The 27,816-nt window shown below is 37.0% G+C and overlaps 1 protein-coding gene across 1 annotated transcript; it reads left to right on the top strand.

Moving 5' to 3' along the window:
• The first annotated feature begins 9,062 nt into the window (after positions 1-9,062).
• On the top strand, positions 9,063-27,787 carry LOC127154025 (NACHT, LRR and PYD domains-containing protein 3). Its single transcript, XM_051095439.1, has 10 exons — positions 9,063-9,231; positions 15,386-15,502; positions 15,909-17,876; positions 20,341-20,514; positions 20,645-20,815; positions 21,275-21,448; positions 21,534-21,707; positions 21,790-21,836; positions 22,900-23,470; positions 26,542-27,787. Exons 2-10 carry the CDS (start codon positions 15,399-15,401, stop codon positions 27,695-27,697), a joined length of 4,539 nt encoding a protein of 1,512 aa, XP_050951396.1. The 5' UTR covers positions 9,063-9,231; positions 15,386-15,398; the 3' UTR covers positions 27,698-27,787.
• The last annotated feature ends 29 nt before the right edge of the window (positions 27,788-27,816 follow it).

The following is a 27,816-nucleotide window of genomic DNA, read 5'->3' as shown; positions in this document are numbered from 1 at the left end:
GCTTGCTAGATATGATATAGATATCTAGACATATTTATCTAGATATGATATAGATATCTAGACATATTTATCTAGATATGATATAGTCAGTCGCATCTGTTACTGTAATAGTTAAATCAGAAATGGTTGGCTTAGGCTATAGCTTGCTACACCTCATTAGCCTTGTCAAAAATTTAGATTTTTCCATACTATTAAAAGTGACTACTGAAAAGAGAATTGTTCAGTACATGTCTTTATGAGTTCACAGTTTATCCAGAATTATGCTGTAGTTGGTAATTTACCAATATGTAATGTAACCAAATTATCTGTAATTTCTCCCATCACCCACTTTTAAACTCTATTTTAGAGAGATCAAGCATCAAAGATGTGGTCAGTGAGGGTCAGGATCCAGAAGGTACTCACCGCTCGCAATCCAATGGTAAATCAGTATGCTAAGTAATAACAATTAACCTAAAGCTTAGACCCAAGTCATTAACTTGCAGTTAAAATTTTCATATTGATGTGTATTGATGACTAATAGTATATTACCAAACCCTCACCAAATATTTACTGTGGTAGTTTCAAGAAGAAAAAAAAAAACACTAAGAAAATTATATACAGTGCCTTGCAAAATTATTCATATCCCTTCATTTTTTTTCTAGGGGTGCTCCGATCGATCGGCTACCGATCGTTATCGGCCGATAATCCCTTGGGGATGTTTGATCGGCGGTCTCTAAAAAGGCCGATGGCATAAACCGATCTAAAGCTGATGACGCGCCTGCCGTGAGAGGTTTGGTACGACATGCAGCGGCATGATCAGGCGCTTTTCGGCGCGGGTAAAACAATTATAATGCTGAAATACAATTCATATTTCTTCATTAAATAACTTATAAAGTAATTTGAAAACCTTATGTGAGCCGTAATTTCACAAACAGCGCGAGTGAATGACCACGCACTCTCTCTTTCTCTCTCGAAAGTGCGCAAATGACTTTAAATCACAACATCGCGTCTGACAGCAAACTGCACAGTCGACACAGGAATTGCTACTTGCAGAATAGAATCAGTGTCACATCATCGCTAAAGTTTGTAAACTGCATTTCTTTTTAATTCTTTCCAGTGTTTAACCATTCAGGGCTCGCGCTTTCTCCTGGAGACTGGGCGCTCATGCACACTTGAAGCGTAAACATAACGCCACGTTCACGTACCTCCGTTTGCAGTGCGTATTTTTTTTCCATTTTCATGCTAACGGATTAAAGCGTTCAAGCTCAAGATGCACATGGTTGCAGTCTAGTAGTGCGTTCCAGGAGTGGTGTATCTGCAGCAGTGCAGAGATCTGTGCTGCACGCGCAGAATTAAAGTGACAGCACATTGTTTGCGGTAAATATAAAGAAAATGTATTTATGGTAATATATTGATTGATAGTAATATTTTTTTTTTTCTCCCCTCCACCCCTCAAATTAAAAAAAAACCTCCTCTCTCTCAAAACAAACAAACAACAAAACAAAAACATCAGGCCCTGAATAAGTGTCTAAAAATCCTGATTGGAGTATCTCTATAAATAATTCTACATGATTAATAGGAGGCTTTAAAAAGATCGGTATCGGTGATCGGATCGGCAGATACAGCTTCCTGTGATCGGTGATCGGCCTCAAAAAAGCCTGATTGGAGCACCTCTATTTTTTCACATTTTGTTATGTTGCTGCCTTATGTTAAACTACTTTAAATTACTTTTATCCCACATCAATCTACACTCCCTACTCCATAATGGCAATGCAAAAAATAGGTTTTTAACATTTGTGCAAATTTATTAAAAATAAAAAAATGAAAAGATCCCGTTGCATAAGTATTCATACCCTTTTCTGGGAAACTCGAAATTTATCTCAGGAGCATTCATATTGCTTCTAGATGTTACTACACTTCGAGTGGAGTTAAACTGTGGCAAATTAATTTGAATGAGTATGATTTAGAAAGGCACACAGCTCTCAGAAAAGGTCTAACAGCTGAAAATGCATATCAGAGCAAAAACCAAGTCCTGAGGTCAAGATAACTGCCTGTAGAGCTCAGTGACAGACTTGCGTTAAGGCAATGATCTAGGGAAGAGTTCAGAAAAAAATTCTTAACCCTTACTTCTTAGGGGCTAAGCCCCTTATCTCTTCTGACCCTAGCAACGCCCCTGACCGGGGACACCTCTATGTTGTAAACTTCAACATTGTATAATGCATTAAGCGGTTTCACACTGAACACGGAAAGCGCTGCGGTGGCCGCTGGGTTCAGTGCAGCCCTTCAGAGCGCAGCAGCAAAAGTTCATTTGAACAACTCATTTGAACTTTGTCCGCTGCGCGTGCGCTTTGGTCGAGGCAGAAACAAGCCGCCCTCGCAGGTCGGAATACATTGAAACGAATGTGTTTCATAGCACAGCGCTTTCCGCATTCGGTGTGAAAGCCGCTTCGTGCTCATTCTTTATCATCACTTAAACTAATGAGACAGACAGACAGTCAAGCTGCAGCAATCACAAATTGTCAGACTACAGTGGGTCCACAGCTGAACAACAGAACTACAGAAGCGTGATTTAGCCGGTTAGCATGACACAACATAACATACACAACTACGTATTTTGAAGGATCGCCAGAAAATACAATCTTTGTAGATTCATCATCTTTTGGAAGTGAACAGGGGCGTCGCTAGGGCTAATCATTCTGGGCTCGAGCCCCGAAAGTTTTTACTCCAGCCCCGAATGTTTTTTGTATGGCCCTATATTTCCACGGAATTTGTCAAAATTTTGAATTAATTAATCAAAAGTTGGTCGTTAAACTTAAATGAAGTCGCGATAGGGATCTGTAAATATTATGCAGCAAAAGACTGTTTAAATATGAATCCTGCATGTTCTGCGTGTCTTTTTATAAATGAACGGCGCGGATGCGCGGTTTCCTTTTCTGTACATGTAATACTGACACGCGCAGTGATTTCAGTGTCTGCCGTTTCACTAAATGAAGGCATAAATACATTAGTCACTTCATGAGCATTTCACAGTTTCATTTGAGTAAAACAAGCGTCAAATATATACACAGAAATTTAAAGGTATTCACGGCAAGTCGGCAACCCGTCAAAATAAAAGTTCGGTTTAACTTTATTCATCATTCAGTATAATGTACGTGCCTACTACTACTACTATTAATTAATAAAAATGAATACATTTTTTTCACACAATATTTCTTCCATTTATTTTTGGCAAATAAATCCCCTTTATTTGCCAAAAATAAAATATAATTTTCATTAAAAGATAAATTAAATCTATATTTTATACCTTCATCTGACAACCAGAAACATACACAACACAGAATTCCATAAGGCTATTGTAAAAATAAATAAAAGCTGTTTTTATGCATTCAATTAAACAGACAAGCTAAAACATATTTGGTAACAATAAAACGTAAAGTCATCAAAAATAAAACATTTCATAGGGTCCCAAACATGTACATTTTCTAAACTTTTGATAAATTGAGGTAAATTGTATAAGATTCATGGTTTTAATTAATTACACATGATTAATTACATTTTGATTAATAAAATTAAATTTAATCATTAAAAAGAAGACCAGAAAAATGAAAACAGAAAACAGAATTTGAAAATAATTAAATAAAACGGAATTTGGGAAAAAAAAAAATAGGGCCCTATTTTTGCATGCAACTATATATTTGTTACAGTTTTAATACATTTTCAAATGTATTATTTTATTTGTCTAACATATGTTTGTAATGTTATAATTTTGTTATAATACTTTGATATGTTTGCTATTTGCACAGTGATTACTATTTACTACTGTTAATAGTGTGACAAGGTCTTTAACCCCCAGATTAATGCCCCCGGACCCACCTAGAAGGATCCAAGTTCAACCACTTGTGCCTACTAAATCTTATGTGAGCATGATGTGAGCTCCCACCTACTACCACTAGCCCCTGATGTTTTGGCACCAGCCCCGGATGTTTTAAAATCCTAGAAACGCCCCTGGAAGTGAATAAAAAGCAGTTTTACTCACAGCGTAGGATACAGCACCTTCTGTAAATGTGATGTAAACCACCATGGAAAGTTTACTGTTTGTGGGCGGACAAGTTGTTCGCGACGTAGAACGTGGGCGGACATTATACAAATGTGTTACTTCGTGACGTGTGGCCGTAACAGAAAAATATTCGAATTCCTGACGACTCGTTCAGGCAGAGGTGAGCCGACTCTTTTTTTTTGATAGACAATAACTTTATTTATCGTGCACTGTCGGCTTCACAACTTTGCAGATAGTTTATGTTCACATACAGCTACACGACACAATGCATGAAAGGACATATTTGAAAAAGGCATAATAGGTGCACTTTAAACATCACTGATTGGCTATAGTGTTCACATGCTCAACAGATATGACTGTGATTGGTTACAATGTGCAGGGCTTCTCGCTCCTCACCGAGCGCTCACACAGATGCACAACCAGAGGGTTAAAAAGCCGTGTCTGTCAGCGGATCATCTATGAGCAGATATATTAGGGATCCGCTGACAGATGTGGATCTCAACCGCTTCTGTTCGATTCACAGAATCGAAACATATTTGAGTGAAAGTAAAAAGTATGACTTTAAATTGTATTATATATTACATATAGAAAATACCCTAGCCTATATATATACAGTGTGTATATATATATATATGTGACCCTGGACCACAAAACCAGTCTTAAGTCGCTGGGGTTTATTTGTAGCAATAACCAAAAATACATTGTATGGGTCAAAATTATTGATTTTTCTTTTATGGCAAAAATCATTAGGAAATTAAGTAAAGATCATGTTCCATTAAGATATTTTGTAAAATTCCTACTGTAAATGTATGAAAACTTAATTTTTGATTAGTAATATACATTGTTAAGAACATTATTTGAAGAACTTTAAAGGTGATTTTCTCAATACTATGATTTTTTTGCACCCTCAGATTCCTGATTTTTAAATTGTTGTATCTCAGCCAAATATTGTCCTATCCTAACAAACTGTACATCAATGAAAAGCTTATTTATTCAGCTTTTATATGATATATAAATCTCAATTTTGAAAAAATGACCCTTGCGACTGGTTTTGTGATCCAGGGTCACATATATGGAAAAGAATGGAAAGGATAATTTTGTTTCATTAGTAAAATTGCTTAAAAAATAAACTGCATATAAAAAAAAAAATTGTCAGGCAGAAATACAAACATTTGGTTAGAGGGAAAAAACAAAATGCTACAGGAGAGTTGTAGAGAAAAAATAATCATTTTAATGACAGTAACCCAATCAGCCCCTGTTGATGAATCAGCGTTTTTTTTTTTTTTTTTTTAAGCAGTCCTGTACACTTGCATTATATGAGCTAAATATCTTTGTGTTCATCTGAAGAAAGAAAGTCATATATATGTGGGGCAGCATGAGGGTGAGTAAATGAAAAGAGAATTTCATTTTTGGGTGGAGTTTTCCTGTAATGAGCCACACATAAGCCAGAAACATATTCCAGACAGGACAGAAGAACGTCTGTCCAATCAGCGAGGAGAGACATTGAATTGTACATACAACATTAACTTATATATAATTAATTACAACTAATTCATGAGCAGATCATTTAATTCTTTACATTAAAAAAACAAAAATGTTTTTTTAAATGTTACTCAATACATCATTATAACATGACTAAGAACATCACTAAACATGATTTACAATTAATTTAGCATACAATTTGTAACATTTCATTTAAAAAGCAGTCATTCCCACCAAAACATGAATTTGTTTTTAAATTCTCATCACTGATTTTATTTTATATTCATCTAACGGCTATATAAAAATGGACAAAAATAATGAATTGTAGCGCGAAAAAGGGAAATGTATATAAATAATTACAATTAATTATGATCAATTACAATTATTTATATCAGTTGCCAGCAGTAACTGTAGCAGAATTTAATTTTCCATCAACTAATCTGTTCGTCCAGTGAACATTCAGCATAATTTCATATCGACTCTAAGAAATTATATTTTCTTGGCCACAGAAAATAACTTTCTTAAAGTACTATTGCGTTAGAGCATGTAGCTTGAATCGGAAATCGTAAAAGGGACACACGTCCTGATTTTGCTGAGTTAGATGTGTTGACATTTTTTGATAGATGAATGACACTCATACATGGGGGAAGGGTCAGTGAAAGACCATTAGAGAGAGACAAGGAAATGAAGCTATGAAAATAGTGTGAGTGAAACCATCAGTGCTGTCTACAGCTTGTACTAGAACTCTGTTTTGTTTAGTTAAATGTACGATACTTGCATTGCCTTGGTCTTTGAACAAGTGTCTGGATGCAGTCTTGGGGGAAAGTCTCGATGGTTTGGAGCAGTGGTGTTTTTGGAATCGCGATCACGTTCTTCCGGGTCTGAAGAGTGCTGAACTCCAAAGATGTTAATCTGACTCGGTGGCGACTGGGAGTTTCTTCCCAGGTGGAAAGTGAAGAGCGAAGAGCTGAGACAGAGAGATCCAGCTGAAATCCTGAGGTCTTTGGTGAATGGAAAGACAAGGCCTCGAGGCCTGGCACAGCGCTTTGGGGTCCAAAAGAGTTCTAGCTCATCCTCCTCATCCTCTTAGGTTCTAAAAGAACCGCAGACAGACTGAGGCGAGTCACTCATTTGACACGCGGGAAGAAACTAAAAAGACTTTAACGCCTTTAAGGTCTCTGGAGGCTGCACCTTCAGGAGGTCCAAGAGCCAATGGTGACATTCACTTTTGGAGGGAAAGTTTACGACTCTTTGTCTGTGAGCATGGTATTTTGATATGTACCTCAATTGGGTGTTGATGCAAAACTACTAAGGTTTCTTAAAACACTATTATGTTGCATATCAACATATAATATACACCATCTTTTAGATCATCAAAATACGAATTTAAGGAGACCAAACATGGTATAGATTGGGTTATGCTAACTAGTAATCTACAATTATGTATACATAAAACAGTAGAAAAACAAATACAAATACAAAAAAACAAAATACAAGGCAGTACACTGTAAAATCTAATTAGTTGGGCTTACTTAAAAAAAGCATGCAAACCGATTGCCTTAAAAAAACTAAGTAAAGTGAAATAAGAATAGTATGTTGTAGTGACAAATGCTTAGTTAGTATAGTTTACTTACACGGGAGCTCTAGTAACTAAAAAAGAACTGTAGGGGGTACTTGATCATTTACTTCAGGCTTACACTTGACTTAGTATAGCTACTCACTGACTCCCAGAGTGCATTGCGGCATGAATAAATTATGCAATTGCTTTGTTTTACTGTTGTTGTTTTTATTTGCTAATTTTATTTACTGACTTGTGTCAGCAGTAACACAACAAAAAGAGAAAATAAAATAATATAATGGTTATTGTCACAATTAATAAAAATAAATAAAATTGAATTGTTACCATCGTTGTGATTCTCATGCTGAATGTTGAAGTTTGTGACTTGAGCACATTATCACAAATATTAAAGGACTGTCTCAACCCAATAAAGTTTCTCAAGGTGTTTATGAAGAACAATAAAATTGTAAAAGATCATTAATAAATATAAAAAATACATTAGCTAAAGAATTGGAAAGATTTAGTTAATCGAAACATCAGAATTTGAAGGTTACCTTCTAAAAGCAACCTACTTATTACTTCTCTTCCCTTGAAATCAAAAACTATGACTTCATGTTGCATTGCTGCATCAACAGGAAGAAAATTATAATAAAAAAAGCAAAGTTCCAAGTGCCCAACCAAACGGAACATTAATCGCTATAATGGTAAGTAAAAAAATAATAATAATAAAAAATAAATAAATAAAATAAGACACACCAACAACATTTTACGAAAATCAACATCAATTTATGAAGTCAGCTTATGTGATGATCTCTCAAATATGTAGCTGTATTGAAACAACATTCAAGATGACTTTGGGAAATGAGTGAATGTAACTAGTGAAAAATAACTGCAGATTAACAATTGCCACCTCAAAAAAAATTGCTTCTCTTCTTTCTGTTGTTATTTTGCAAATTAGCAACATATTAGTGCACTGCTGCCTCTCACTGGTTTATTGTCATTGGTTTCTTTGTGGCTACTTGAATATTTTAAGTAAGCGTCACTCAAAGTAGTAAGTAAACTGTTTTACTCGCTTGAAAGTAGCTGTAACTTAATAAAACCTAGTAAGTATAGCAACTAAGTAAAGATAACTAATTATATCTAAGTAAGGTAAACTATTGGATTTTACAGTGTAAAACTATACACAATGACCTGGGGTTATGTGTGATAGGACGGTCAAAGAATGGTTTGTCTGTCAGTGAACAGGGGAGAGTCCATTTCTATGGGCATTCCTTGTAGCAATAAAACCTATGTTATCAGATGGTAGTCCTGGCAGTCGGGCCCTTTTGGGTTGTTAGTTGCTTTTGGGGGTTGTCTCCAGAACTCCAGCATATAGCTGGCTTGTTGGTTTTTAAAGATTATTTGTTAAATGTAACAAATAACGGTGTGTCTGATTGGTCAAGATGCTACAGAATAAACTTTTCAAGTTTAAATAAAATTGTAAAAAGTAACAAGTAGTATTTTTTTCAGAAATGTAACAAAGTAAAGCAAGTACACTAAAGTACAAGTAGTAAGTTTAAATTGTACTTGAATAAAGTAAAAACAACAACAACAACAACAACAAAAAAATACTACCTAAGTACAGTGATCAAGTAAGGTTTTGTCTTACAGCCTGCTGTTGTGTCATCTGTTATAGGGACTTGAACAGATAGTTAGATGTTTATTTCAAATGCAAATCTCTGCCAACACTTGCATTTTTACAACACTGTAAGTGTGGCAATGAAAGGCTCTATACGCTCCTGTGGTCTTCACGCCCACTGGAACACTTGGGGCAAAAACAGGAAATGCGTCATGTAAGCAGACAAGTGGTCAAGTGCACAGACCGCATGTGTGGGTATTTGCACAAGCCCAATGTGAGCATGATGCACTCTTGGTTTCACTGTGCATTGTGAGACTATTTAGCAAGTGAACGTTTCAGTGCACTGAAAGGATTTTGCGATTAAGACAATCCCTAAAATGGCCGAGGCCCTCATCAGTGTCCTGACTGATGAACTCGAGCTGATTGAGACGCGCGCATCTCTGTCCTAACCCCCCAGCGCCCCGGTGACGCGCCGTGCCTTTAAACTTTAGAAACGCTGGACGTTAAAAAAACCCTCAAAAAGGATCACATTTCACGGTAAGTACACTTATCAGGCATTAAAATCGTGCCATGTTATTATATTATGTTGTTCAGTCAATTTTTAAAAGATCATATCAACCACTGCTATTGAACTGACGAGAATACAAACTGACGCCCATAAAATGGATATTAGATATCAAAAGTGAAATTTAAATAACAGGATCCATTTGCTATCTGTTTCTGTTGATCTATGAAAATCAGAAATAAAATCATTAAAGAGATATTTTCTTCTCTGTGAAGGTCATGAATTAACATCCGATTGTCATCGTTACCGAAATGTACATGTAAAAAAGTGATGAACAACACTGGAAAAAAAAGCAATATATTTAAAAATACATTGTATAGTATAGTTCAAATCTATTAACATATTTACTGACATATCGCTTGTGACTTAATAATACAAAAATTACAATTTATTACACTTTATTTGTAGTTCTACTTGTGCACAATGCACATTTCTTAATATTAAGCCTAAATATGTTTTAATGTCACTGTTGATGAGGATTGTATGATCGTTGCATAATATCAGTCTTTAAAAGTGTACCTAAATTATACTTGCAATAGTTTCACTTTAGCACAATCAATACTTCAGTATATCATTAGTTGGACTTCAGCACTATACTTGCGCACAGTTAAAGTGCAAAACTGGTTGTTCTGATTTAGCAGACTTTAAATGTACCGGTTTAGTATACCAAAAGTACAATCACAGTGTATTATAAAATAAAAAATAAAATTGTAAACGTATTTGTAATATACTTAGCATGACATAAATGTATTTCAAGTGCATTTTTAATCTTTATTTTTCATAGGGTCACTTTGAATTAAGTCATCTGCTAAAACGACCTAGTATTAATATTATTGCCAAATCATACTTAAATTATAGAGAACAGAGAGAACAATGGAAAGAATAAGAGAGTGACTTTTCCTTTTCCTTCAATTCAGTGATGAAGCAGTGACCTCTGACCCCAGGTGAGGACCAAGAGACAATACACTGACTTATGCTGCGTTCACACCATATCATAATTACTGTAATTTCGAGATAAAACGTGACGTTCTACTCGGAGCTGTTCACGTCCTCACACTCGGAATTATGCTTTTCTATGGCAACACTATCAACGCCTAAACAGAGCCTACGTTGGTCCGGTGGTACAGCGGTCATGTGGTACAAGTCGTAGCTCTCAGAGGACTCCCAGTTCACAAGTTGTAATGACGAGTTCTACGAGGACGTGAACGCTTTTTACAAGTTGGAATCTCGTAATTACGGGAGTTCCGATATGGCGTGAACGCACCTTTATACAACAGCATGAGATCTTCTGAACTAATTGTATTGTGTTAGTTAGAGTGTAGAGATGTCTATGAATTATTATATCATAGAGTCACCAGGAGGGGGAGTCAGAGAACAGCATCTTCAGATCTTCACAGCGGTGCATCTATTATACATTTACATTTATTCATCTATCAGACATTATTCTATGATCAGAGATGGATCAATGGATGGTCCTCCTGTTAAATTCAGTGCTGAAGCTGTGACCTCTGACTCTGTGATTTACTCTGTGACATTTATTTAAGAAAAGTCTAGCAAAAAGTTGAATAATCATAAACAAAGACCCTGATAGGAACATTTCTAGTTGGTTATAGCTAGAGATTTTGTACCCTCCTGTTTGCTGCTCTAACTGTAAATGTATTGTGGTAAGATACAGTAGAGATCAAAGTTAGAGAACAGCCTATACATGATTCTTTTCTGAAATATTGTTTATCTGCTGTCAGAAATGAGTAGGAATTACTTTGAATGACTTCAGCACATCTGAAGCTCTGGTGTGATCTTGGTCCACTCTCCTCCACAGTTTAATGACTGTAGTGGGTTTCTTAGCCATTACTGTGCTGCCAAGGATTTTCCAGAGATTTCAAGTCAGGTTTGGATCAGGACTCTGGGCCAGCCTTTTCATTATTTTAATGTTCTTACCCTCAAGGAACTGCTTTAGCTGTTTTGCAGGGTGATTGGGAGATGATTGCAGGGCAGGAACTGCATGTTGCTGAAGGAGGTTCTGATAAACATTTAAGCATTCACCAGCCATCTGTACAAGCGCCCCAAATACTGTTTCAGAAAACATCCCCCAAACTATGACACTTCCTCCTCCATCTTTCTCTGACTTTTTTACACACTCAGGGTTCAAAGTAAATTAAACTTGCTCTTCTGTCTTCTGTTTCAGGCTTTCGCCTTAGTGGCCTGCCATCTTACAATTTCAGTAAAAACTGGAGAAATAGGGTTTGTCATATAATTGAGGAAATTAGCACCAGGTGCCGGATTAACACCAGTAACTTGGAGGTATCTCTAAGTGTTTTCTAATTTTGATCCATTTAAATATCTCAATAAATTATTATTTATTATTAATTACTATTATTATTATTTAATGTGCGTCAGAATACAATTAAAGGAGAAGTCCACTTCCAAAACAAAGATTCACATATAATGTACTCACCCCCTTGTCATCCAAGATGTTCATGTCTTTCTTTCTTCAGTCATAAAGAAATTATGTTTTTTGAGGAAAACATTTCAGGATGTTTCTCCATATAATGGACTGATATGGTGCCCCGATTTTGAACTTCCAAAATGTAGTTTAAATGCAGCTTCAAACGATCACAAATGCGGTTGTAAACGATCCCAGCCGAGGAAGAAGGGTCTTATCTAGCAAAACGATCAGTTATTTTCATTAAAAAAAATACAATTTATATGCTTTTTAATGTCAAACACTCGTCTTGTCTTACTTAAGACATGAACATCTTGGGTGACAAGGGGGTGAGTACATTATCTGTGAATCTTTGTTTTGGAAGTGGACTCCTCCTTTAATTTATGAAATGTCATTCTAAAACAAATAGGACTAAGCAGTGCCAATCAAAATTAAAAAAAAAAAAAAAAGAAAAATTGTAGGTTGTTCTATCATTTTGATCCCCAATGCATGTTGTAAACTCCTTTGCTCTTCACATAAAGATGAAAATCACAATATTTTTGCACTATATACTATATTTTATTGGGGAAGGAAATTCTAAAAGTTTGATTTAAGGCCCTGTGAAATCCATTTTATTTTTCCCTAAATGTTTTCTTTTTTTCTGGATTCTGTGTTTTATGATTCAGTACAATTTTGTCTAATGAAATGAATTAAATTGAATAAAACTTTGAAAACATAATCAATCTTTTAAAATGTATTCAAATGCAAATAATTAATTTACAACAAAACATTTTGTTTTTAAATAAATTAATATGCTACACAACTGAACTGTATAAATGGATGAAAAAGTATCTTGGTTGTACAATAGCAAATGAAAATGAGAATTACATTTTAGTATACTTGTATTACTTTTAAATTTTTAGGTCTGTCCTTTAGGTTTAGGTTTATCGCTCATAAATGAACATTTAAAACACTAAAAAAAGTAGCAGTTCCTCCTTTAGAACAATAGTGAAATTACTTTCTCACAAGCTATGTTTCCATCCAGAGTTGTGAATGTAACTTTTGCGTAAAATTAGAATATTGCATAAAACATTAAAACAAAGCATTAGTAATAAAAATGAAAATTGCTGCAACTGGGGGAACCTGTGGTTCTTTTTCCCTAAGTAACAAATGACTTGCGCCTCAAAGCAGCAGATGACAAATGCAATATCAAATCCTGATGTTTGGAACACAATCTTGTGATTGTCTGGAAGATAATTATACAAAATCATTTTGATGATGGACTTTGGATCGAGCACTTTTTAGAATTATTAAAACAAAATTTGAGATGGTGTGATTGAGATTGGTCAGTTAACTCCTTAGCACTCCTGTCAAATTTAACTACATGCAAAATCACAGTTTATGTGCATGTTTTCTTATTGGCCAAAAAACAAAACAAAAAAAAACAAAAAACAATGCAATATCCTAAAATTTGCTAAATATATTTGGAAGGAAGAATAACTGCGGTCACCATATAACATTTAGCACTGTTTTCAAGAAATCAAAAACTCACCAGAGTTGCTAAAACCACAAGCGTGTTTAAAAGATTGAAACTTAAAAGTATAGCCAAAGCGGAAGATTTTATCATACAATCTACACCAGACAGCGTGTTACATGGTTAACATATCATGGTTAAATGGTGTGTGTCTCTTCATTTTAGGCTGAACTATCCACCTTATTTTTCAGTGGGCAAGTAAGCTATTTTCTGGCAATGTGTTAGACTTCAAGCCGCCGTAAGAAAACAATAACGAGAACAATAAAGTGCAGTAAACAGTAAAACTGTTTGCACTACAAACCATTGGGTTCATAATTAAGATAACACTTTAAAATAATATGGTAAGAAAAGCTAGTTTGCAGTATCAAGCACCAAAATGAGCTGTTTTGTATAGTTAAAAACAGCTGGAAGCAAATGAGACCGGAAGCCAGACACATTGAATTTACAAATGGCCACGCCCACTCTTATGGGAAAATGAGGTGGATACTTTTAAGATGATTTAAAGTAGCCTAAAAGTATAGCTGATGTTGAAGCATTTTGATCATATAATCTACACTACATTGCATGTTATATTCAGTGTTGTGGAGTAACTAGTTACATGTAACGGAATTACGTAATTTAATTACAAAATAAATCTAACTGTTATTAGTTACAGTTACTGAGAAAAAATATGTCATTAAATTACAGTTACTTTTGAAAATGTTAATGATTACAAAAGGGGTTACATCTGAATTTTTTCACACACCCACATACAGATTTAATTGACTACTTTCCAAAATGCATTGTGACTGCTCTAAAATGAGACATCAATGTTTCAGGAGGTTAGGGCACATCGTCGCCTACATCGTCGAATTATAAGGTTCTATCTGACATTTTTGTCAAAATTGAGTTATTCACATATTCTTACTCGGTGACAACTTATTTACACGATGTGATGTTTCTTTTGTAAGCTGTGTACATTTTGGGCCTTTTTTTAGAAAACAAAAATGGTTCTAGCTACAGAAATCTATGGAACGCAAAAACTTTGAAGCTCAATATTTCAAAGTGCTCAGAATGCAGATAGAATGCTGTTTTATTTCCTATTTGAGTTTATGCATATACTTTATTTTTTAAGATTGTTTTTTTTTTTTTCAAGGCATTGTTAGATGCCAGTGTTTCCTGTCATATTTTTGCAAACATTTGATTTCAAAACCAGTATAGCATAGCTATTGAACTATTTCTTGTTATGATTTCAAATCTGTATTTAACCTGAAAAAAAATTCAATGTAAATAAGGGGTGTTAAGTCTAAATTTGTGGTGTCTGTGCTTTAAATTAAATTATTACACGGCTCCATGGAATGCTGGATTCTGATTGGTCAGTCATGACATTCCAAGGTGTGTTATTCCCCGATAACAACTGGTAAAATCTAATAATTCAGACTTATCCAGGCAACTTAAGTTGGCGCTATACGCTTGATAGTTTTTCTTGGTGAAAGCTTTGCGTTCGGTTAGCTAATAAAATATTAAAACTCAATATTATGTGTACAGTTTCTTAATTCTGTCAACTTGCCACTTGCTAGTAACTGATTTCTTCATGGAAGCTTTGCGTTTAAATATTTCAACTCAGATCAGTGTTTTGTGTCTAATTGTTTACTTTTGTGGCCATCAGTTGTGTAATAAGTGGGATAATGTACATCCAGCCAGTTGTTATTGCAAAATAAAGATGTATATTATCCCTTACTTATTATAATCTTAATTCAAGTGATAAAGGATTTTGAAAGTCTGACAGTGATCAGTGTTGAGTGCTACTGTAAGGTTCACTCTGCCTGGTTTAAATGTTTCAAAATGATTAACAGTTGAAAATATTAGAAATTTAGAAAAGTAATCAAATGTAATAAGTTACATTACTTTTATAAAGTAATTGAAAAGTTACACTACTTATTACATTTTAAATAGAGTAACTTGTAATGGTGTGTGTGTATGGGAGACAGTTGTGAATGCTGGCGATCATAAACAAAAGCAGGTAACGTGATTGTGATCAGAGGAATAATCACTATCAGCCGTGGCTCAGTTACACACTAGAAACGCTGCCAGTGTGAAACAGGCTTTAGAGAACTGACTGACTCATAATAAACGAAACAGCCGACAGAATTTAGGAAGAATTATTTATATTTATATTCATGTTTACCAGGATCTCTAGGAAGATGAAGAGTCAGAGATCTTCATCTCCAGATGTGTCTCTGAGGAGTGACAGATCCATGCCACAGCCTCTTAAATTCATTCATGAGCCAGTGACCTTTGACCTCAGGTGAGGATAAACGTGTGGTGGTGATTTAACTGCCCTATGATAGACAGAAATACCAAATTCACACTGAGAGATGAGATGTTTTTTTTGTTTTGTTTTGTTTTTTATCATTTTTCATACATTTTTATGTAATTTAAAATGATTGATTCTTTTTGATTCATAAATTGATTCATTTTAAGCTAAAACTGTCTGTACTCAGATTTTGCTGTAAATGTATAAAGCAAATGCCTTTGTCAGAGTGGGAGGCATTTTACTCCACCTGTGGGGCAAAACTTTAAATTGTAAACTGAAATGTAAGACATTAATTATACAGAAAATACAAGATTGATAACTGTATTGATTTAGTATCAGTATATGATTTACGTTTTGATTTTGTTCCTCCAATAAATCCTCACTGTTGTTGTTTCAGAGCTGAAGATGGAGATGTGTATCAGACTGGAGTCTTGCAGCAGGATTCTCCTCAACCAGTGAATGATGAACTACAGAGAGTCAAAGACCAGCTCAAAACCAGCATGAAGATCAAGTATGAGAGATTATTTGAGGGACTGAGACTCCAGGAGAATCAAACCCTCCTGAACAGGATCTACACACAGCTCTACATCATAGAGGGAGACAGTGAAGGAGTGAATGAAGAACATGAGGTTTTACAGATGGAGAAAACAGCCAGAACAAAACACTCACAAGACACTCCAATCTACTGCAATGACATCTTTAAATCCTCACCTGAACCAGGACGTGAGGAGAAAGACCAAATCAAGACTGTTCTTACTAAAGGCATCGCTGGAATCGGAAAAACCGTCTCTGTGCAGAAGTTCATTCTGGACTGGGCCGAGGGAAAAGACAATCATGATGTAGATTTCATGTTTGTTCTTCCATTTCGAGAGCTGAACGTGATCCGAGATCATCGGTACAGTCTTCACAGACTTCTGCTGGACTTTCATCCTGAACTTCAAGATCTGGACTCAAAGATTTATGAGGAGTGTAAAGTTGTGTTCATCTTTGATGGTCTGGATGAAAGCAGAATCACACTGATGTTTTCAGATGATCAGAAAGTTTGTGATGTGACTGAGACTTCATCAGTGGGTGTGTTGATGTCAAACCTCATGAAAGGAGAGCTGCTTCCCTCTGCTCTCATCTGGATCACCTCCAGACCAGCAGCAGCCAATCAGATCCCCTCCAAATACATCAACCGTCTGACAGAAATTCAGGGATTCAGTGAGTCTCAGAAGGAGGAATATTTCAGGAAGAGAATCAGTGACCAGCATCAAGCCAGCAGAATCATCTCACACATCAGAAGAGCAAGAAGCCTTCACATCATGTGCCACATCCCCGTTTTCTGCTGGATCTCATCCACTGTGCTTCAGAAGCTCCTGAAAGAAGATGTGAGTGCAGAAATCCCTCAAACTCTGACTGAAATGTACATCCACTTCCTGCTGATTCAGATCAACATGAGGAATCTGAAGTATGAAGAGAGAGATCCAGAGAAACTCCTGCAGCCCAACAGAGAAGTGATTGTGAAACTTGCTGAAGTGGCTTTCAATCAGCTGATGAAGGGCAATGTGATGTTCTATGAGGAGGACCTGATTGAGAGCGATATAGACATCACTGACGCCTCAGTGTATTCTGGGATTTGCACTGAGATATTTAAGGAGGAATCTGTGATTGATCAGAGGAAAGTCTACAGCTTCATTCATCTGAGCACTCAGGAGTTTCTTGCTGCTTTCTATGTAATTTACTGCTATTCAATGAAAAACATGGAGCCACTGATGTTGTTTCAGTATGAATTCAGATTTTACAAGTTTGAGACAATCTCTTTGTATGATCTACTAATATCAGCAGTAGATAAAGCTCTTGAGAGTGAGAATGGACACCTGGATCTGTTCCTGCGGTTCCTGCTGGGCGTCTCACTGGAGTCCAATCAGAGACTCTTACAGGATCTTCTGACACACACAGAGAACAGACCAGAGAGCATCAGGAGAACCACATGGTACATTAAAGAGACAATCAAGGGTGACACTGGTGATGATAATGATAATGATGATGGGCTATATGTAGATGAAATTGATATGCTACAAAAGAAACGTCAAATGCTACATAAAAAAATAAATATACATGGTCTCTCAGCTGGTCAATCGATCAATCTGTTCCTCTGTCTGCTGGAAGTGAAAGATCAGACTCTGTCCAGAGAGATTCAGGAGTTTGTGAAATCAGACAAACACTCAGAGAAGAAACTCTCTCCTGCTCACTGCTCAACAATCGCCTACATGATTCAGATGTCAGAGGAGCCGCTGGATGAGCTGGATGTTCAGAAATACAACACATCAGATAAGGGGAGAAGAAGACTGATACCAGCTGTGATCAACTGCAGAAAAGCTCTGTGAGTGTTTAATCATTAAAGGGGTCATGAACTGAGAAATCCAATTTCCCTTAATTTTTATTTATTTATTTATTTATTTTTTACATATAACAGGTCAATGTACTATAAAAACATCCTGTAAGTTTCAAAACTAAAAACTTTCTCATTAGTTTAAAAACAGCTTTTATTGAGACCAAGCTCAGAAAACGGCTCATTTTGGAATGTGCCACTTTATGCCTTATATTGAGGTAAAAGCCCACCTTTGCTGGAGAAGATCAATGCCTTTTTCTACATCACTGCCTGTTTAGCCATGCCCACTGATACGTGCTTGTAGTAGTAGAGAGGAAATACTAGAGAGATGCAAACAGGATTACTCCATCAACAAAACCATACAGATGTCATTACAAGATTACAAGACATGGTGTAGTGTAAGTTGTGAAAAATAGTCTTTGAAGTGCCTTCTTTATTGGACACAGTGCTGATGCGCCGTGTCACAAATCCATTTCTCTTTCACATCAGAAACAGCACGAATGCTTGGAGTGTCACAATGAGAACGGGACATCAATTTATTTTTGGGTGCCACATCCAGTTTAGACAGAATCACCGATTAGAATGAGTCCTGCTATCTGTAGTCACACTGCACCACTTGTGTCTGGTGTAAACAAAGGGGGAAATTAGGAAAGTGCTCCAGATCACATCAGTGAAACACTGTTTCCTTGTTTGCTTTACTTTACTACAGATTCATTTTTGACGCACGCTATTTTGACTATTTTGGATCTAATGTTTTTATCTCTATTGCATTGTCTGTTCCAGACTGTTCAGAGGTTTGTCGTTGTTGTGGCTTGCTGTGCTCAGTGGAGGCTCGAACCCGAGGCTCGGCTTGAGCTTCAAGTTTAACCCTCTAAGAATGTGCAGATCACATTTCACTGATGCAGAATCAGGGAAATATAAGAAAGGTGAGGGGCTAACAATTCAGAGGGCTCTCGTGGGAGAGGAGTCACTACTGCAGTGATGTAAAAAGAAAAAAATTAACTCACTTTTGCAAAAATGAGAAGAAAATGCTGTGCAAAATTCCTTCTGCAGCACTGGGAGAGAATTTTTAATAACATCTGCTGTGAGAATGGTGGGAGAAATCACTGGTGTGGAAGTAATTTCAGGTCTAGTCAAGTGCCCCCTACATTTTTATAGAGTTTTATACGATTGAAATGGCCTGAAGTGACTGTGCAATATTGACAGAAAAGTAACAGAATTAATGACAACTTCGTCAAATTCGATTTCCACTGCAAGTCAGCTGTGACGTCCACATTCAAATATTCATACAGTGGTTTAATAATATCATTAAATATCACGTTGTGAGCTTAACACAAAAATGTACATCATAAACATGATTTGTAGAAATCTGCCAGAAGTAGCAGCTATGGCGAACAGTCAATTTGTACCAAAGCGTCTGATGACCAACTAAATTGGAATTTACGAATGGAAAAAGCATTACGTGAGCCTGGAGGAATTTGTGTTCACAACGCACAATTTAGAGGACCATTCTGACAGCTGAAAGTGAACTATACTCAGACCACCTCCCAAGATGGTCTCGGCTTTAGAAAGGTCTGTGTATTTTGGGGTGCTGACAAATAAGCCAAATCCAAATGACCAGGAGTGAAAACAGTCAAGATACAGACAGAGCTTCCATAGAGGCAGTGTGTCCTGTGTAAGATGGCAGTCATGTTGAATTTCTCCTTATCTTCATCGGAAATTGATATTTGAGGTGGTGAGTGTTCCTCAATGAGTTGAATGTCCACGTTCCTATTTTGAGAATGGGAGATTTTCCGGTAGTTTAGCTGGAATTTGAATAGGAGTTGAAACGACTGGGGTGCATGGGTGGAGAAGCTTGCTTGTTGGAGGTGCCTGGGCAAATGTTGACAGGCTCGATTTCCTTTGTTATGACCTGAAAGTGGAACCAGATTAACAGGGTCTTTGTGGAGCATTCTTCGTTGGACGTGAAGTGCTGGCGTTCGTCAGGTTGGGACACTGATTGTGGGACAGGGCGGTGACAAAAGCCAGAAGATTTGATGCTGAGACGGTGCTTATATAGGCTCGTGATGATGATTAACAGGACTAAATGCTTCCCGAACCTGAATTTGGAACTTAATAAAGATGCCGTTCATGACCCCATTAAGTAAAGTATCATATTCAATATTGACATATATATTTTCCATCCTAATTCTGACCATCTGTCAGAAATGCTCTGTGTATGATAAATGGCCACTGTTTTGATTGTCTAATGTCACTGCAACTCTCTCCCCATCACATCATTGGTTAAGACTATCAGGAGCTCATCTAATTTAGATATTAATGAACCTGAATGATAAAATTATCAGGTTATCACGCTCTCATGATCATACCACATTCTTGATGGCAGAAAACTGGCAACCTCTGTGCATGTGTTTATTGTATTGTTATTTTATAAATTTGATTTAATCTCTCCTAGACTTTCTGGTTGTGATCTCTCAGATCAGCATTCTGAAATGGTGTCATCAGCGCTACAATCCTCAAACTGTGTCCTGAGAGAGCTGGATCTGAGTAACAATCACCTACAGGACTCTGGTGTGAAGATTATTTCTGATGGAATGAAGAGTCTAAACTGTCAGCTGCAAATACTGAGGTATTAAGAACATATAAGAGATTATTTGTGGTCAACTGGTCACAATTGTGTCTGCAGATGATCTGACTATGTGTGTCTATAGATGATCTGACTCTGTATCTGTAGAAAATCTGACTGTGTGTGTCTGTAGGTTGTCTGGCTGTATGGTGACAGAGGAAGGCTGTGGTTATTTGTCTTTAGCTCTGAGTTCAAACCCCTCACACCTGAAAGAGCTGGATCTGAGCTACAATCACCCAGGACAATTGGGGGTCCTACTCTCTGATGGACTGAAGAGTCCCAACTGTCAGCTGGAGATACTGAGGTAGGTGTGTCTGTTTGAGTAAATATAATGGATTTCAGCTCAAAATTTAATGAAAAGAGGCCATGTTACGATACTATTATGTTTTCTGTTATGAATGTTTTGTAAATACATGTTTAAACAGAGTTTTGTAATTTATTTGTGCTTACATAAATGTGTGAATAATCGTTTTTATTTGGTACTGTTCTTGGAAGTCCACTTAGGATGTTATCAAGATACAGCAAAAAAAATAATAAAAATAAAATAAACAAATAAATAAAATTAGAATTTAGAAGTAATAGTCTATTTTCTAGAGGTAGGAGTAGACTGTCTAATATCTGCTTGTGTGTGTGTTGATACTTACTTTATCCCTGGACATCTCCGCATCACCTGCTCCGCTGCTCTATTACTCACCTTGTGCACCATTTTACTTTCATAAACCAATCTGTATTTGTTCCCTGTATTATTATTATTCTGTTATAGATTGTCTAGCTGTAATCTCATTGGTCAGTGTTGTGAGAGTTTGTCATCAGCTCTACAATCCTCAAACTATGTCCTAAAAGAGCTAGACCTGAATAACAATGACCTACAGAATTCAGGAGTGAAGCTGCTCTCTGATGGACTGAAGAGTCCAAACTGTCAACTGGAGATACTGAGGTATTAACAACATATTAGGGATAATGTACACCCAGTCAATCTCAATGTTGATGTGTGTCTGTAGATGATCTGACTGGGTCTGTAGGTTGTCTGGTTGTATGGTGACAGAGGAAGGCTGTGGTTACTTGTCTTCAGCTCTGAGTTCAAACCCCTCACACCTGAGAGAGCTGGATCTGAGCTACAATCACCCAGGACAATCAGGAGTCCAGCTGCTCAAACACAAACTGGACGATCCAAACTATAAACTGCAGATACTCAAGTATGTTTGGTTGGCAGTGTGATACATTGATCTGTGTGTGAATGATGCAGATCTACATTAATGTGTGTTTGTGTGTTTATAGTGTGGATCGTGGAGGAGAGATCATGATGACAGCAGGACTACGAAAGTGTAGGTCTACAAACACACACACACACACACACACACACACACACACACACACACACACACACACACACACACAAACATACACATGTTTGTTTTTGTGAATTGTGGGGACTTTCCATAGACTTCTATAGTTTTTATACTGACTAAACGATATTGTCTATCCCCTAACCCTAAACCTACCCCTTACAGGAAACATGTTTGCATCGTTATATTTTCAGATAAACACCATAATGTCCCAAAATTTACTGGTATTACTGTTCTTGTTATTTATCATAACGTGATAAATAACAGGTACACACACACACACACACACACACACTCAAATGTCTCTTCTTAGTGAGGACATTGCATGGACTGCCATTGGTTTTCTATCAGGTTAATATTATTTTCTATCAATCCAACCACTACCCCACCGCTAAACTTGCCCACACAGAGAAACGTGCAGAACACTAGATTTAACAACGTCTTTTGGCTGATTTTTAAGCATTTTTAACTAGTGAGGTCCGGTCAAATGTCTCACTAGTGGATTGTCACAATATAAGGGTCCCTTTGCTCTCAAAGATGATGTAAATACCATATCACTATATTATGAAAACCTAACGGTAATGTGTGGATTCAACTTTAGAGAAGTCTTGTGGAAATGTCTTTTTTAATACTTAAGGTTTTATATTTGTTTAATTACTGTTTTGGACTTGGACATCATGTGGTAACAGACACAGCTCTTTTATTAGGCTTATGTCACTTTAAGACCTAACCCATGGATCCAATATAATAATACACATCTGTTTTAGATATAATTTTTTTATATAACTCTCTTATTATTTAGATATAATTTGTATTTATGAAGATATTCCCGAAGACAGGCATTTTGATAGTAACGCAAGAAAATGTGAAAAAGAAATCACTTTAGTGTTTGCATACCGTCTCTGTGTGTTTGTGCTTTATGCATTTGATTGGTTTAGAAAAATGCAAATGGTAAGCTTTGGTGACGATGCAGTCACAGCACTCGTCCGGTTGGTCCTTCCATACAGCCCTAATATAGATGTTTCTCTCTTCTTGTGTTCAGATGCATGTGATCTCACACTGGATCCAAACACAGCACACACTCAACTCGTCCTGTCTGAGCAGGACAAGATCATCACATATGTGGAAGATCATCAGCCGTATCCTGATCATCCAGAGAGATTTGAATATGCTCGTCAGGTTCTGTGTGTTGAGAGTCTGACTGGACGCTGTTACTGGGAGGCTGAAAGGAGTGGATATAAGGCTGAAATAGCAGTGACATATAAAGGAATCAGCAGGAAAGGAGAAAGAGACTGTTTGTTTGGATTCAGTGATAAATCCTGGAGTCTGGAGTCCTCTGATGATGGATTCACTGTCTGTCACAATAATAACAGCACTAATATACCTTTTGTCCGTTCATCCTCTAATAGAGTAGGAGTGTATGTGGACGTGTCGGCCGGCTCTCTGTCCTTCTACAGCGTCTCTGACACACACACACTCACACACTTACACACATTCAACACCACATTCACTGAACCCCTCTATGCTGGATTTTTGGTTTTAGACTCCTCAGTGTCTCTGTGTCAGATTAAACAGCCTCCTGTGAGAATCATCAGTGATACACACACAGTTGGGTGAGTGAAATATAGAGTTTGACTCTGATCTTCATGATAATTTCGCTCTGGCTAATTTAGTTTTATTTTTCAAAGTACTTGCTCAGATTTGATTAGAACGTTTGCTTGGAGCTGCTGTATTTATTAGAAAGGACATATGTATCAGTACTGGAAACCTGATCAGCAGTGTGACGACTGGTTTGTGATAGGACGTCTTTACATTGGTTTGTGTCTAGGCCATTCTGATCTTCAGCATATTTGCTAATGTGATATTGCTTAAATATTACATATATCATGATATAACTTAAAACTTGTTCATTTTCAAACACAACTTTTGAAGGTTAAAAATTGCTGGGCCTTATAAAAGCAATAGGTTGTTTGCACATGACGTCATTGCTGTGGCGCGAAATGCAGCTGGAGGGCAGGATGTGATATTTCTCCATAGGAATCACTAGCATAAACTCAAAAATGCCTATGTTTTGTGTTGTTTATGGATGCTCAAATCAGTCAAACCGAGAAACCACAAAATATCTTTTATCATGTATGAAAATTTGCTGTTAAAAGGGCGGAAAGGCAAGAAATTGACTGAAAAGCGCAGGAAAAAGTGGGTTGTAAACCTCCGTCTGTGGTCAGGAGGAGAGTCGGATAATGCTTGTGTGTGCAAATGGTTAAGAAAAGATCTAATAATATGTTAAGATATTAATAAAAGAAATATATAAATATCTACAGGGTGAGACAGTGAGAATTCACCTAACCCTAACGCCACACGTAGACACAATGTAAGATATTATATTTGTAGCTCTGAGAGCATCATTGATTATAACTGAACATTGTGAGATTGCAATAAATTGAAGTGAGTGACAGCTTTTTAGTGACTATATGGAAGTGGTATTTGCTCGCTTTCTATAATCAGATCGGAATTTGAATAAAAGTTTCGCCTTATGTGCTGCTAACAGGACCAACAGACACAAAACCCTGCACATGCACCGAACTTTCAGAAGTGACTGAAAAAGCAGAACGGATGAGATGGAGGAAAGTCTGTACTGTACAAGAGAAACGTATAAACAGAAAATCACAACATATGTTTGATGTGATCCTTATGTTATGAAGAGGAGTGATTTTTCAACTAAACTGAAATAGCTGCCTCAGTTGCCTGTCATCGAGGCGGTGGAAATAAGCTACGCAACTAAGCCTGATAGCAAGCAAACTCTTTCAAAAGTGATTCCCACATTTATATGAAGGATGCAGGGTATATGTCACTCCTAAAACTACTGCTGTACAGGGTTTTTGGCCATTGGTCCTGTTAGCAGCATGTAAAGCGAAACGTTTTTTCAAATTCTCAATTGATTATAGCCTCGAAAGCGAGCATATAGCGCTTTTATATAGTCACTAAAAAGCTGTGACTCACTTCAATTTATCGCAATCTCACAAGGTTCAATTGTATATAATATCTTATTTGCATTGTTTGTAGGTGTGGCATTTAGCATTGAGTGAATTCTCACTGTCTCACCCTGTATCTATTTATATATTTCTTCATATCTTAATATTATTATATCTTTTATTAATCATTCGCACACACAAGCATTATCTGACTCTCCTCCTGACCGCAGACGCAGGTTTACAAGCCACTTTTCCCAATTTTTTTCAGTGAATTACTTGCCTTTTCCTCCTTATGCAACAGCAGATGTTCATACACGATATTAAATAAAACTTCTCGATTTGACCGATTTCCATAAACAACTGAAAACATAGTCATTTTGAGGTTCTGCTATTGATTCCTATAGAGAAAAATCACTTCCTGCCCTCCAGCTGCATTTTCGCGCGTCCTCAGAATCACGTGATTGCAAACAACCTATAGGTTAATAATTTCCTTGTGGACTGGCACTTTGCAATGAGTGAAACAGTGCCCATAGTCATCTAAAGTCTTGATTTATTTTAATTCAGGCTATTATTAAAACTATTATTATAACAACAAATTATCATCACCATCACCCCTGGTCCAGGATCGATTTAGTCCAGTTGTTAGGGGTGTGATGAGACATGAGATTATGTTCAGGAGATTTTTACACAGTACTTTTTAAGAAATCCTCAATGACCAAATAAATGACTGGAATAAAATAGACTGCAGGTGAATTCTGAAATGCCCTAAATGCCCTATAGCCCAAGACTGGTTGCCTGCTGAAGCTAAGCAGTCAGTACCTGGATGGCAGACCTCCTAGGAAACTAGGATGCTGCTGGACGAGGTGCTAGTGAGACCAGCAGGGGGGGCAGGTCCTGACTCTCTGTGGTCATGAATTATATATATCTGTACATGAATTATGAGCTAGAACTTAAGACCTCCTAACGGAACTTCTTTTCACAAATTGAACATAGAGATAAAAATGGTATAATAACAAAATGTTTTTTCTTAGTCTTATTAAATGCAAACAATAAGTTCAATCATAATCAAAGCAGCCCAGCCTAAAATAGTTATGATACGGGGAGATACTTTATGAAGCCTAATTTGCATGCATCAGGGAGCTGCTCTCAAAATACAGGGTACTGGAAACTTTTTTAAAACGAGTTTTACTTTTGAATTCGCAATCGTGTGAACTGTATATAGGCAGTGAGCAGAGCAGACACTTTCAGTTTCGAAATGAAGCAACCGTTATCCAACATTAGTTTTTGTTTCTATAAAAAAGCAAAAGTGGAGACCGATTTTCACCTCGACTAGAAATCTTGTCACATTTTATTTCATAAAATTTCAGAGTGCTCTCTTTAAATCCACATCTCCAAAACACACTGTCTGTAAAGCGGAACAAGAGACGCTGTTGGTGGAGGGTGGAACACAAAGCTTTCAAATTACTTTATCTTATTCCCACGTGAGACAACATTAGAGTACAAATCACAATAAATTACAATGACAATAAACAAACTTATTTATGGTTATTCTTAAAACGTATAGCATATGTCCACAGGCAGATAGGACATTGTATGCTCCTGACATTTCACAGAAATAATGTGTATATATATGTATGTATTTTTTGTTTAGACTACTTTAATTACCGATTAAAAGCCATCTTACTCTTTCATTGCCTCTCTCTGTGCTACAGGTCCTGTAACCTCAAATCTTCTGGGCTCAATATTCATCCTCTGCTGAAGTGTCAGGCTTGCGTCCATATAGCTGATCCAGATCAGTGGGATCAGATTGAGCCGTCGGCCTGTACAGATGAAGGAGTGTTAAAGTTCAGGTTCAGCACTCAGCCAGGTCGTTACGAGTGTGTCAGGACCAGGATGCGATGGGTCTGTGATTGTGACGCCACCCTTCAGTATCAAATTGTAGACGGTCAGTTCCTGAACGCAGAGCTGGAGAGGCTGCAGTGCAACCGAATCGCCCCAGTGATGGACGTGACGGTGATCTCAGGGAAACTGGAGGAAGTTCATCTGCCACATTACGCCTGTTTAGGAGAGTCTGAAGCTTCCCTTAGAGATGCTGTGAAAGTCCTCAGTGTAAAAGAAGAGGGAATAACCGTAGAACCTGTGCATCTGACACGATTCCATGCTAAGATTGTCCGACCATCCTTCTCTATTAAAACATTAATTGTAAGATGGATAATGCGATGGGATGAACACTGTGATCTTCTTCTGTACATGTGCTCTGAAGTTCCTCTCATTCTACATGTGTACTTTTTTCCATTTGATGCTCGTACAAAAGAAGAAGTTGAGAAGATTGAAAAATCAAGTTATTCCATCTTGCATCCCAGACCTGACAGGCCATTTCGGATGAAAACCCCACACATTCTTGATGTTCCTGATGCCTCCGTCCATCCCAAAGAAGGGATCACACTCAGAAGAGAAACAGACCCAAACTTCTTTAAGATCAAGACACGTCTGGAGAATGATCTTCAGATGACTCTTATCAGAGAGGAGGACAAGAAGATTGTTTGGACTGCGATAATTGAGAAAGATGAACTTGATCAGATTCATCCACAGAGAGACGAGTCGGTTCTGAATAGCGTAGCAGATAAAGCAAGATATTTTGATGACCACTGGTCAGATCTCATTCAGAGAGTTCAAAATGTTAAGATCATTTCAGATAAACTGCTTCAGCAGCAGCTAATTCATGAGGAACAATATTCAGAAATCACACAGAGTTTAACCAGTCAGGACGGCATGAGAAAGATCTGTGACATTATACGTAGGCACAGTGATGCTGTGAAAGCTGAACTCATCTTGATTCTTCAGAAAGATAAGCTTTACCACTTTTAAACACTGGTCTGATTCACTTCAGCTCAACGAGCATCTTTTTCAAAACAGCACTCTCAGACTGAAGGCTCATTCTCTCGCTCAGTGGTTCCCAACCACGTTCCTGGAGGCCCCCCAACGCT

Source organism: Labeo rohita, chromosome 1, assembly GCF_022985175.1.
Source record: "Labeo rohita strain BAU-BD-2019 chromosome 1, IGBB_LRoh.1.0, whole genome shotgun sequence".
Classification (NCBI taxonomy): domain Eukaryota; kingdom Metazoa; phylum Chordata; class Actinopteri; order Cypriniformes; family Cyprinidae; genus Labeo; species Labeo rohita.
This window is presented reverse-complemented; position numbering and strand designations above follow the sequence as displayed.